At 35.8% G+C, this 14,940-nt stretch overlaps 1 protein-coding gene and 1 long non-coding RNA gene across 4 annotated transcripts in view; both read left to right on the top strand.

Annotated features, from left to right (window-relative positions):
* The window catches only part of LOC127928898 (zinc finger protein 271-like), a 94,488-nt gene that overhangs the window by 43,220 nt on the left and 36,328 nt on the right, over nucleotides 1-14,940 (top strand). Inside the window, exon 2 of the mRNA XM_052516488.1 lies at nucleotides 12,394-13,130. Within this exon, the coding sequence (XP_052372448.1) occupies nucleotides 12,394-13,130 (737 nt within the window). The remainder of the gene's footprint in view (nucleotides 1-12,393; nucleotides 13,131-14,940) is intronic.
* Nucleotides 1,478-2,434, top strand: LOC127928895 (uncharacterized). Of its 3 annotated transcripts, none has more exons than XR_008132708.1 (3): nucleotides 1,478-1,705; nucleotides 1,759-2,031; nucleotides 2,177-2,434. It is a non-coding gene; the product is annotated as an uncharacterized LOC127928895 (long non-coding RNA). The 3 variants fall into 3 exon arrangements; XR_008132710.1 differs by having other exon boundaries at nucleotides 1,478-1,666; XR_008132709.1 differs by lacking the exon at nucleotides 2,177-2,434 and adding an exon at nucleotides 2,085-2,147.

Below are 14,940 nucleotides of genomic sequence, written 5' to 3' on the forward strand. Positions count from 1 at the left end.
TCGGTGGAGACCGTGTTTCCTAGCCTCAGTGCAGTGGGCAGCTGGGAGGAGGTGCTCTTGTTCTCCATGGACTTCACAGTGTCCCAGAACTTTTTGGAGTTGGAGCTACAGGATGCAAACTTCTGCCTGAAGAAGCTGGCCTTAGCTTTCCTGACTGACTGCGTGTATTGGTTCCTGACTTCCCTGAACAGTTGCATATCACGGGGGCTATTCGATGCTATTGCAGTCCGCCACAGGATGTATGACATATATGATATCAATGAAATAATAATGAGTATTTTTAATGATGTTCCATTGATTTCAGTGTAACATGGATATTATATAGCCTGATAGCCTCATCAGGGGAAAAATCCAGGTTCTGAATTGAAAGATTACTATCTAACAAAAAAAGTGTTGCGTTTCCACTTACCGCATTGGTGACCCACTTGAATTAAAATGCAACACATCAAAATGTAGCTGTTTGTTCCTAATTGTTGTTTAACCGGTGATGTACATATTATTCCCAGATTCCTTGTGGTTTTTGATCTGTTAGTTTTAACAGGAAGTGCAAACCCCCCTTCGCGCAATTTATTTCCAAGTGATATCGATTTGAGTGACGACAAATAAGTGTGTCATTTCTCTTAGTTTTGGGGCACCCTACATTTAAATGCATCACCCCGACATGTAGATGACTGTCTTCTGCTCGTTGTCGTTATTCCACTACTGAAGAAGCACGACTCAAATCACCTCGTATTTCAAACATCCAGCCTGACATGTGTTATCATGCCTCACCATTAAGTGAATTGTTGCTAATACCCGTTAACAAAGGGGTGTATATTTGGTTTTGATGTTGAATATTTCATAACATTTTCAATTCATGTAACGTTTGCAGCCAACTTACAGTTTGTATAAATGTTTATAAAACAATAATGTAGTAAAACGAGCTTATATTTCTGGTTGGGTATTACATCCTATTCTTACGATTTTAATCAATGTCTTTTCCTTAGAATGATCATTAGTCTCAGTTTCATTGTTATTCTTTAGTATTTATCCTTATGATTGTTGTGTAGTAAATATTACAGTTATTGTTATTCTTTAGTTTTTATATCCTCATTAGTTTTTATTTTCATTGTTTTCCATTAGTTATTTCCTGTGAAGCCATGTCTGAAATGTTCTGTATAAATAAAGCTTGATTTGATTTGAACATGTTGCAAAACAGATTAACTCAATGACCGACCAATCAAAACAAATTAACTCAATGACCGACCAATCAAAACAAATTAACTCAATGACCGACCAATCAAAACAAATTAACACAATGACCGACCAATCATAACAAATTAACTCAATGACCGACCAATCAAAACAAATTAAGAGAACACAATGACTTAGTACCAAAAAATCAATTGAGTATAACAGGTAATGAGACTCAAACCAGCAGGTACCTAGTGGTTAATGGGCCACTCAAATAACCAGCAGGTAATTGGGCCAGTAACAAATATGTGTAAGAGCGACACATATCTTGGTCTATCTTAGTATGAAAAACTATCAATTCAGTATAAGGCGGCAGGTAGCCTAGTGGTTAGAGCGCTGGGCCAGTAACCAGCAGGTAGCCTAGTGGTTAGAGCGCTGGGCCAGTAACCAGCAGGTAGCCTAGTGGTTAGAGCGCTGGGCCAGTAACCAGCAGGTAGCCTAGTGGTTAGAGCGCTGGGCCAGTAACCAGCAGGTAGCCTAGTGGTTAGAGCTCTGGGCCAGTAACCGAACGGTTGGATCGAGCAGGTAGCCTAGTGGTTAGAGCGCTGGGCCAGTAACCAGCAGGTAGCCTAGTGGTTAGAGCGCTGGGCCAGTAACCAGCAGGTAGCCTAGTGGTTAGAGCGCTGGGCCAGTAACCAGCAGGTAGCCTAGTGGTTAGAGCGTTGGGCCAGTAACCAGCAGGTAGCCTAGTGGTTAGAGCGTTGGGCCAGTAACCAGCAGGTAGCCTAGTGGTTAGAGCGTTGGGCCAGTAACCAGCAGGTAGCCTAGTGGTTAGAGCGCTGGGCCAGTAACCAGCAGGTAGCCTAGTGGTTAGAGCGTTGGGCCAGTAACCGAACGGTTGGATCGAGCAGGTAGCCTAGTGGTTAGAGCGCTGGGCCAGTAACCAGCAGGTAGCCTAGTGGTTAGAGCGTTGGGCCAGTAACCGAACGGTTGGAACCAGCAGGTAGCCTAGTGGTTAGAGCGCTGGGCCAGTAACCAGCAGGTAGCCTAGTGGTTAGAGCGCTGGGCCAGTAACCGAACGGTTGCATTGAATCCCAGAGCTGACAAGATCAAATGGGTTCCCAGGCCGACGTTGTAAATAAGAATTTCTTCTCAACTGAAATGCTAAATGTTAAATAAAGGTTAAATTATTTTGTAAAAATAGTACATGGTATGTTTGTCACTTTTCAACCAATCCGGTACATTCCCATCGACTGCATGAGTCACCATTTAGTTTGGAAATGATGCAACCATTATGTAGGTTGGTAGAAATGATCCAACCATTATGTAGGTTGGTGGAAATGATCCAACCATTATGTAGGTTGGAGGAAATGATCCAACCATTATGTAGGTTGGTGGAAATGATCCAACCATTATGTAGGTTGGTGGAAATGATCCAACCATTATGTAGGTTGGTGGAAATGATCCAACCATTATGTAGGTTGGTGGAAATGATCCAACCATTATGTAGGTTGGTGGAAATGATCCAACCATTATGTAGGTTGGTGGAAATGATCCAACCATTATGTAGGTTGGTGGAAATGATCCAACCATTTTGTAGGTTGGTGGAAATGATCCAACCATTATGTAGGTTGGTGGAAATGATCCAACCATTATGTAGGTTGATAGAAATGATCCAACCATTATGTAGGTTGGTGGAAATGATCCAACCATTATGTAGGTTGGTGGAAATGATCCAACCATTATGTAGGTTGGTGGAAATGATCCAACCATTATGTAGGTTGGTGGAAATGATCCAACCATCATGTAGGTTGGTGGAAATGATCCAACCATTATGTAGGTTGGTAGAAATGATCCAACCATTATGTAGGTTGGTGGAAATGATCCAACCATTATGTAGGTTGGTGGAAATGATCCAACCATTATGTAGGTTGGTGGAAATGATCCAACCATTATGTAGGTTGGAGGAAATGATCCAACCATTATGTAGGTTGGTGGAAATGATCCAACCATTATGTAGGTTGGTAGAAATGATCCAACCATTATGTAGGTTGGTGGAAATGATCCAACCATTATGTAGATTGGTGGAAATGATCCAACCATCATGTAGGTTGGTGGAAATGATCCATCCATTATGTAGGTTGGAGGAAATGATCCAACCATTATGTAGGTTGGTGGAAATGATCCAACCATTATGTAGGTTGGTAGAAATGATCCAACCATTATGTAGGTTGGTGGAAATGATCCAACCATTATGTAGGTTGGTGGAAATGATCCAACCATTATGTAGGTTGGTGGAAATGATCCAACCATTATGTAGGTTGGTGGAAATGATCCAACCATTATGTAGGTTGGTGGAAATGATCCAACCATTATGTAGGTTGGTGGAAATGATCCAACCATTATGTAGGTTGTTGGAAATGATCCAACCATTATGTAGGTTGGTGGAAATGATCCAACCATTATGTAGGTTGGTAGAAATGATCCAACCATTATGTAGGTTGGTGGAAATGATCCAACCATTATGTAGATTGGTGGAAATGATTCAACCATTATGTAGGTTGGTGGAAATGATCCAACCATTATGTAGATTGGTGGAAATGATCCAACCATCATGTAGGTTGGTGGAAATGATCCATCCATTATGTAGGTTGGTAGAAATGATCCAACCATTATGTAGGTTGGTGGAAATGATCCAACCATTATGTAGGTTGGTGGAAATGATCCAACCATTATGTAGGTTGGTGAAATCCCCATCGACTGAGGATGAGGGGTCTCCATTTTGCAGTGTAATAATGATGATGAATAATAATAAACTTCAATCATCAATCTGACTCCATTACCATGTGAATGCTATAGGGTCCGTAATAGAATCCAGTGGGTAGAGCCAAGGTTGTGAGCCTATCGTCACCACTCAGAATACTATAAGATGCAAGTGTCTAGGTTTACCATTATGCAACTATTATTAAGGCTGAGGAGAAAAGGAGCTAATATTGATGTCTTAGCATTAAATGATTGAGTTAACCTTAGCTCAGAGATGCACCGTTAGAGACTGAGCATTTATGTCCAGTGCGTTTGGAAAGTATTCAGACCTCTTGAAATATCATAAATATACATAAATAAATATATATATATATACATAAATATAATAAATATATATATGCATAAATATAATATATATATACATAAATATAATAAATATATATATACATAAATATAATATATATATACATAAATATAATAAATATATATATATACATAAATATAATAAATATATATATACATAAATATAATAAATATATATATATATATACATAAATATAATAAATATATATATACATAAATATAATATATATATACATAAATATAATAAATATATATATACATAAATATATATATACATAAATATAATAAATATATATATATACATAAATATAATAAATATATATATACATAAATATAATAAATATATATATATACATAAATATAATAAATATATATATACATAAATATAATAAATATATATATACATAAATATAATAAATATATATATATACATAAATATAATAAATATATATATACATAAATATAATAAATATATATATATACATAAATATAATAAATATATATATATACATAAATATAATAAATATATATATACATAAATATAATAAATATATATATATACATAAATATAATAAATATATATATACATAAATATAATAAATATATATATACATAAATATAATAAATATATATATATACATAAATATAATAAATATATATATATACATAAATATAATAAATATATATATACATAAATATAATAAATATATATATACATAAATATAATAAATATATATATATACATATATATATAATAAATATAATAAATATATATATACATAAATATAATATATATATACATACAAATATAATAAATATATATATACATAAATATAATAAATATATATATACATAAATATAATAAATATATATATATACATAAATATAATAAATATATATATAGCATATAATAAATATATATATACATAAATATAATAAATATATATATATACATAAATATAATAAATATATATATATACATAAATATAATAAATATATATATATACATAAATATAATAAATATATATATATACATAAATATAATAAATATATATATATACATAAATATAATAAATATATATATACATAAATATATAAATATATATATATACATAAAATATAAAATAATATACTATAAATATAATAAATATATATCACATAATATATCATCCAAATATAAGGTATATACATAAATATAATAAATATATATATACATAAATATAATAAAAATATATATACATAAATATAATAAATATATGTATATACATAAATATAATAAATATATATATACATAAATATAATAAATATATATATACATAAATATAATAAATATAAATATACATAAATATAATAAATATATATATACATAAATATAATAAATATATATATACATAAATATAATAAATATATGTATATACATAAATATAATAAATATATATATACATAAATATAATAAATATATATATACATAAATATAATAAATATAAATATACATAAATATAATAAATATAAATATACATAAATATAATAAATATATATATACATAAATATAATAAATATATGTATATACATAAATATAATAAATATATATATACATAAATATAATAAATATATATATACATAAATATAATAAATATAAATATACATAAATATAATAAATATAAATATACATAAATATAATAAATATAAATATACATAAATATAATTTTTCACATATTATTATGTTACTATTCTAAATGGGTCTTATTAATCAACTAATTATTCTAAAATGGATTAAAAAATATATTAATAATCCTCATCAATCTACACAAAATACACCATAATGACATCACAATACACCACAATGACATAACAATACACCATAATGACAAAGCAAAAACTGATTTTTTGTATATTTTTTTGCTCATTTATAAAAAATAAAAAAATAAATGAAATATGACATTTACATAAGTATTCAGACCCTTTACTCAGTACTTTGTTGAAGCACCTTTGGCAGAGATTATAGCCTCGAGTCTTCTTTGGTATGACACTAAGAGTTTGGCACATCTGTATTTGGGGAGTTTCTCCCATTCTACTGTGCAGATCCTCTCAACCTCTGTCAGGTTGGATGGGGAGTGTCACTGCACAGCTATTTGCTGTTCAAGTCCGGGCTCTGGCTGGGCTACTCAAGGACATTCAGAGACTTGTCCCGATGCCACTCCTGCGTTGTCTTGGCTGTGTCCTTGGGGCCGTTGTTCTGATGAAAAGTGAACATTTGCCCAAGTCTGATGTCCTGAGCGCTCTGGAGAAGGTTTTCATCGAGGATCTCTCTGGACTTTTCTCTGTTCATCTTACCCTCGATCCTGACTAGTCTCCCAGTCCCTGCCGCTGAAAAACATCCCCACAGCATGATGCTGCCACCACCATGCTTCACCGTAGGGATGGTGCCGGGTTTCCTCCAGATGTGACGCTTGGCATTCAGGGCAAAGAGTTCAATCTTGGTTTCATCAGACCAGAGAATCTTTTTTTATCATGGTCTGAGAGTCTTTTCGGTGCCGTTTGGCAAACTCCAAGTGAGGCTTCCATGGGCCTTTTAGTGAGGAATGGCTTCCATCTGACAGTTAGAAGCAGCCTCTTCCCGTCTGCAGTCACATAGGTTGGGAATGAGACAGAGTGAGTCACAGCCTAGAGAAACCATGAACCTGGTGGGTCAACAAACGCTGTGAGCAAACCTCAAGTTCTATTTCTAGGGGCACCATTATAGCCTCTGTCCCTGTCCCTCGCTCCTCTCTCTCCCTCCAGCCTTCAAGCTGCTAGAAATAACAAGGTCATGTCTTTACTTCCCTTCTTCTTTTAGTAGGAAAGTTCATGTTTTTTTAATATCTTACAATCAAGATAGTTCTTATTGCATGCTGAATATTTCAAATGCACTCTGAAACGTATATTTATCATTAGACAGCAGCTCACGTTCTTCACAAAAGGCTGTAGTTACATCGTAGATAAAAGCAGGCCATTGGCTGTCTACGTCACCATGTACGGGACATCTGATTGGTTCCAAGTTCCAAGTTTAGGAGTTTGGCAAATTTGCCAGAGCAGACAGTGTTCAAAATATACTTTTTATAAGAAAATGTGCAATAATTGAAGGTGACAAAAATGTTATAGTCGTAACAATATTTTACGGTGATATTTTTCCCACTCCAGTCAGCATACGGTGATGTGGAATTGAAGGCGATGCTGCTGGTGTGACGTATAATGTAGTGGACGGAACGCTTCTTTCAACAGCAGCAACAGTTCGTCAGACACCTCGGTAGCTTGATAGACAAAATAAACGAACCAATAAAGCTCTTTAGACGCTTTCGTGTATATTAGCCACTGTGTTTTAATTCAACTTCTGTCGTCTAGTTAGTTATCACATTTAATTTCATATTTACGGTGTTGTTGTTAGTGAGCTAGCGGGCTTGTTAAGTTAGCATTAGCCTAGCCAACATCCCGACCATGAGTTCACTAAGCTGCTCTCCTCCTGATAAAGAAGAGGAGGTCTGCTGGACGGAGAAAGAAGATCTGGGGTCTGAACATTGTCGTCAAAGAGGAGAAGGAAGAGGAGGCTGTTACCAAAAACAAGAAGCGGTTGATAAAGACGTTTCAGTGAAAGAAGAGGAAGGCGCGTTCAGAGTGAAAGAGGAGGAGGATGTTACAGTAAAAGAAGAGGAGGAAGAGAAAGAGGAGGATGCAGTTTTTGGAGTGAAAGAGGAGGAGGGGGAGATGACTGTCACATCGAAAAGGGAGGAGGAGGAACCTGGATATCTGGGACCGGTTTCCCAAAGGCATCTTAAGGCGTCCAATGGTTCAAATGATGAACTTAGTCATAAGATGGTTTTGAGAAACCGTTCCCTGATTATCACTAGTAAGTACTGTCTTAAAAACAGAGGCACAAACTCTGCAGTTGTTGAACTGATGTGTGGTGTTAAAGAGGAAATCGGCAGTTGCTTCATCCATATTTGGACCTATAAATTATTTAGGACTGGCCGTCCACGAGGTCATAATGATAGTTTTAACCAGATTTCTAGGCTATACAGTATATTCTAGAATTCATCCATGATGTCATAATGATAGTTTAACCAGATTCCGAGGCTATACAGTATATTCTAGAATTCATCCATAATGTCATAATGACAGTTTTAACCAGATTTCGAGGATATACAGTATATTCTAGAATTCATCCATGATGTCATAATGATAGTTTAACCAGATTCCGAGGCTATACAGTATATTCTAGAATTCATCCATAATGTCATAATGACAGTTTAACCAGATTCCGAGGATATACAGTATATTCTAGAATTCATCCATGATGTCATAATGATAGTTTAACCAGATTCCGAGGCTATACCGTGTTAATTTACCAACAGTGGCGTTGTAGGAGCTCATGTTTTGGTTTCTGATGGGGAAATAGAGTTGAAACATTTGAAGCGTTTATAAGTTACAGTGGGGCAAAAAAGTATTTAGTCAGCCAAGTTCTCCCACTTAAAAAGATGAGAGGCCTGTAATTTTCATCATAGGTACACTTCAACTATGACAGAGAAAATGAGGAAAAAAAATCCAGAAAATCACATTGTAGGATTTTTAATGAATTTATTTGCAAATTATGGACAAGAGAACCCACGCTACGGCGGAGAAGAACCCGGAGAAACATGTTAAAGCAATTCACAACACACACAACGTAACCGTGGTTACATACACACATAGAACAAGCCAGTCGTCAAGTTGTGTAAAAGGTGAAATACAGTTTGTGGCAGCAAGAGCCACCATACTAATGGATACACACACAGTCGTAGTGTACCGCTAACAAAACACCAGTATGACAAACCACACAGAGTCGTAGTGTAACGCTAACAAAACACCAGTATGACAAACCACACAGTCGTAGTGTACCGCTAACAAAACACCAGTGGACAAATACGTAGTGTAACCTAACAAAATCCAATATAGTGAAACGTAACCGTGGTTACATACAGTAGACAACCCTAACGATTCAATATAGTGAAACGTAACAGTCGTAGTGTTAACAAAACACCAGTAGACAAACCACAGATTCAATATAGTGAAACAAAACACCAGTACGACAAACCACACATATGTAACGTAACAAAACACCAGTTCGACAAATCCAATATAGTGAAACGTAACAAAACACCGTGGTTACATACGTAGTAACCTTCGATTCAATATAGTGAAACGTAACCGTGGTTACATACCAGTAGTAACACTTCGTATTCAAAACATAGTGAAAAAACTGTTAATGGTCACAGGTCGTAGTAACCTAACGATTCAATACCAGTGAAATGTAACCGTGGTATTCCGCTAACATACAGTAGTAACCACGATTCAATATAGTGAAAAAAACCAGTGAAAACCACACGGACGTAGTAACCTTTGATTCAATATAGTGAAATGCAACTTGTGATATAAATGTTGAGATCTTTTCTTTGTTTTTTTTAAGCACTACCTCACTGCACATGGCCACATTCACATGTTCACAGCATTATACAATCGGGGAACCTGGTGAGATAAATACTGTTAATGGTTTGGGGGACAACCTGGTGAGATAAATACAGTTAATGGTTTGGGGGAACCTGTGAGATAGTCATACTGTTAATGGTTTCCAATCACAGTGTATAAACACCAGTGAGATAAATACAGTTAATGGTTTAACAAAACACCAGTAGATAAATACTGTTAGTGGTTTGGGGGAACCCAGTGAGATACCAATACTGTTAATGGTTTGGGGGAACCAGTGAGATAAATACTGTTAATGGTTTGGGGGAACCTGGTGAGATAAATACTGTTAATGGTTTGGGGGAACCTGGTGAGATAAATACTGTTAATGGTTACAATACAGGGGGAACCTGGTGAGATAAATACTGTTAATGGTTTGGGGAACCTGGTAAGAGATAAATACTGTTAATGGTTTGGGGGAACCTGGTGAGATAAATACTGTTAATGGTTTGGGGGAACCTGGTGAGATAAATACTGTTAATGGTTTGGGGGAACCTGGTGAGATAAATACTGTTAATGGTTAATGGGGAACCTGGTGAGATAAATACTGTTAATGGTTTGGGGGAACCTGGTGAGATAAATACTGTTAATGGTTTGGGGGAACCTGGTGAGATAAATACTGTTAATGGTTTGGGGGAACCTGGTGAGATAAATACTGTTAATGGTTTGGGGGAACCTGGTGAGATAAATACTGTCAATTTGGTGAAAGTATTCCTTTTCTAAATAATATGTTTCCCAATGATTTAATGCACAAGTGTGAAAACAAAGCAAAATGTTTGAAATCCTTTTTGTCCTGAATGGGATTCTAAAAGTATTTTTTTTAAATCGACATTACTTCCTCATGTCTCCTCCAATCACAGTGTATAATACACCATGTAGAAGCTCTGAGTCATTACTTCCTCATGTTTTCCTCCAATCACAGTGTATAATACACCATGTAGAAGCTCTGAGTCATCACTTCCTCATGTTTCCTCCAATCACAGTGTATAATACACCATGTAGAAGCTCTGAGTCATTACTTCCTCATGTCTCCTCCAATCACAGTGTATGATACCATGTAGAAGCTCTGAGTCATTACTTCCTCATGTTTCCTCCAATCACAGTGTATAATACACCATGTAGAAGCTCAGTCTGTACTATTGTATCCAATGTAAAAAATAAACACCATTTAAAAGGTTGCTACATAAGACTGAATAGAGACGACGGGTCACATATTTGGTTGTGAAAGTTGCAAAATACCTATTTTGAATGCATGAGTAGTTAGCTTGAATGCTAACGCTCATTGACAGGCTGGTAGCAAAGCTTAGCCAATGGGCATTTTACTGGTATGAAGTACACCATTTTTAAAAAAGTCATTAAGCAGCTCCAATTGTGTACGATAACACATTATATTACAATTATAATCCAAAAGTACAGTGAAATACACCATGTAGAAGCTCTGAGTCATTACTTCCTCATATTCAACCTGTAAATGGAGGCTATGAGTTTGCTGTCAGCCAATCACAGTGAGAACTCCTGAGTCTGAGTTTTCCCCACAGTGGTGAATTAGTGAATAGACACAGAACTTAATGTGAGTTTCCTTCAGTAGCATCCTGATCAGTGATGATACACCATTTAGAATCTGGTAATATTCAGAATACATTGTGGAAAAACTAAATTCTTCGCTCACCATTTTGGTTTCCTCATGTTTCCTCCAATCACAGATATACTACATCCATAACTAGTGGTTTCCTCATTACCAGATGTACGCCATTTAGAACTCAGTCTGTACATCCATAACATTTAAAGTGGTTGCTACATTACCAGATATACTACATCCATAACTTTGGTTCCTCATTAGCAATATACTACATCCATAACTAGTGGTTTCGCTCATTACCAGATATACTAATCCATTTAACTAGTGTTTTTGAAGTGTTAGCAGATATACATTATATTCAATTATAACTAGTGGTGAAATAATTAAAGATATATTCAACCATAACTAGTGGCTTTTTGCTTACCAGATATACTACATCCATAACTAGTGGTTTCCTCATTACCAGATATAGACATCCATAACTAGTGAGTTTCCTTCAGTACCAGATATACTACATCCATAACTAGTGGTTTCAAAATACATTGCAGAAATACTAAAATCCATAACTATTTTGGTTTCCTCATTACCAGATATACTACATCCATAACTAGTGGTTTCCTCATTAGCAGGGAAGAGTTTCTGAAACCAAATTGTGTGTGCATCGCCCTCGTGGCGAAATTTTAGCAAACACAGAATGGGAGCCTATATTGGTGATCAAAGTCATCTGGCACACTGCTTAGGATTTCAGCAACTTTAGAAACGTATTTCTAACCTACAATCATCCACTTTACTACTAAGGTGAAAAAAACAAGACTAAATATGGCCAATGTTGCTTGACTGGTCTTTTTAAGACAATTGTCAAACACGTTTGTACACAACATCATGGGCATGAGGCCTGTCCTTTCAGCTAAAATAAACGGTGAATTTCTGTTGTGGGCCTTTCAACCTTCTGTCTGACTTTGTTTTTGTCATTCACACAGGAGAGCGACATGACGATTGTGGATCCTCTGGGGAGCCTCAACAACATCATGAAGCTGAAGAGGCAGAGGAGAGTCTCTCTACATCAGAACATCTCAAGAAACAGAAGCGGAAACACACAGGGAAGAAACTTCACACAGGGAAGAAATCTCACTGCTGCTCTGACTGTGGGAAGAGATTCACCTCTTCAGCAGACCTCAAAAGACATCAGAGAATCCATACAGGAGAGAAACCTTATAGCTGTGATCAATGTGGGAAGAGATTTACTGATCTAAGCAGCCTGAAAAGACACCAGAGAATTCACACGGGAGAGAAACCTTATAGATGCATTGACTGTGGGAAGAGTTTTAATGTTCCAAGCAGCCTGAAAACACACCAACGAATTCACACTGGAGAGAAACCTTATAGCTGCACTGACTGTGGGAAGAGTTTTAATGTTCCAAGCAGCCTGAAAACGCACCAAAGAATTCACACGGGAGAGAAACCTTATAGCTGTGATCAATGTGGGAAGAGTTTTGTTTCATCTAGCCAGCTGACTATACACCAGAGACCACACACAGGAGAGAAATGTTATAGCTGTGATCAATGTGGGAAGAGTTTTGTTTCATCTAGCAAGCTGACTGCACACCAGAGAACACACACAGGAGAGAAATCGTATAGCTGTGATCAATGTGGGAAGAGATACTCTGGTAAAAGATCTCTGATTAGACATCAGAAAATACATGAAGGAGTTGTTTCATGATATCAATGAAATAATGTCACAATGTAGAATGTTTTAACATTGTAGTAGGAGTGTTCTAATGATGTCACAATGTAGAACCCTAAATGTTTGTCTCCTGTTCTATTGATTTCAGCATAAATGGATATTAGCCTCATCAGGGGGAAAATCCAGGTTCTGAATTGAAAGAGTACTATTTATGTGATTAACAAAAAGTGTTGCGTTACACTTATCTCGTCGGTGATCCACTTGAATCAAAATGCAACACTTCAAAATGTAGCGAGCTGTTTACCACAAGCTGTCCTCTAACCAGTGATGTGCACATTAAACCCAGATTCCATGTGGTTTTAGAGCTGTTCGTTTAATCAGGATGTGCAACCTCATCTCCTCCCTCTCGCGCAATTGATTTCAACGTTATTTCGATATGAGTGATGACAAATAAGTGTTGCATTTCTCTTCGTTCTGGGGACCTCTACATTTAAATGCATCACTCCGAAATGTAGCTGACTGTCTTCTGCAGATTATCTAACCAGTGAGATAAAAGATGATAAAATTCCAAAAGATATCTCCCATTTCCATGTGGTATTTTAGTTGTTAGTTTCAACAGCAGTTTCAACCTGATTTTCCCCCAATAGATTTATTGCCAGTTGTCAAAACAGCGTTTTTGGTGCTTATAAGGAGCTTGTTTAAAAAATAATAAAAAATAAAGATTTGTTTCACACTTTGTTGGCTACTACTTTTTTGGGTTACTACATTCCATATGCGTTATTTCATAGTTGTGATGTCTTAATTATTATTCTACAATGTAGAAAATAGTTTAAATTAAGAAAGGTCCTTGAATGAGTAGTGAGTGTGTCCAACGTTTGACTGGTACTGTAAGTCTGAAAGATTTCAAATCAAATTTTATTACGTTTATTTGTCACATGCGCCGAATACAACAGTGAAATGTTTATATTTCGATGTACTCACAACATTCAGACATTTGTGTTGCTGTCGTCAATAAAAAGTCCTCAGAAACAGGCGTCTTCTCCCTTCGGACAACGACAACACTCTGACCTGAGTGGGCGGGTGTAGTGTCCAGATGCGCATTTCGAAGCGCTCTGATTGGTTGGGAATTTTCAGGGCTAAAATGGGTGAGGGATAATTTAGGTAGGCTGAGCAGCCAATCTAACGGGATTTAGGGGAAACTGAAGGGACTGTGAGGGGACGTTAGGTAGAGAGGAGAGGAGCAGGATGTACTTTTTACTCACTACCAAATATGGCGATGAGAAGAAGCTCAGTGAAAGATGAGTGGGAGATGATAGAGTGAAATGGATTTTGTCCAACACTCTGCACATTTTCTCATCGATTAAACGTTTGATCTCAATACAGTTTTCTGTTTCCATAACTAGAATCTGTAACAAACGGAGTGTCCTACGTTTTGCGTTAAAATGGCGTTAAAAGGAGTGCAAGAGCGAATTGAGTTATTGCACGACCACACTTCACGCAGTGGGAGAAGATATGAGATGGGTTCTGGCCATATGAACTCGGTAGCACAGAGTATATCAATTTGACATTGCAAAATTGTGCATTGTGGGAATATCCGGAAATAAATGAATAAATATGTAATAACGCAAAAACATAACTGTTTGTACTTATAGGGAACCAGATCGTGATTACAACTAAGTTACTAAGTCTTTAACCACACTGTGTTGTTTCATTTGTGTGTAAAAAAAAAACATCATGCTTCCGACCCTTCAACTTGTCTGAAAATAAAATAGATAGATACATTTTACTCAACTGCGTTTCCCACTCCAGTCAGCAGATGGCGGTCTGAGACTTTAAGGTGATG

Source organism: Oncorhynchus keta, unplaced genomic scaffold (genome assembly GCF_023373465.1).
Source record: "Oncorhynchus keta strain PuntledgeMale-10-30-2019 unplaced genomic scaffold, Oket_V2 Un_scaffold_4394_pilon_pilon, whole genome shotgun sequence".
NCBI lineage: Eukaryota > Metazoa > Chordata > Actinopteri > Salmoniformes > Salmonidae > Oncorhynchus > Oncorhynchus keta.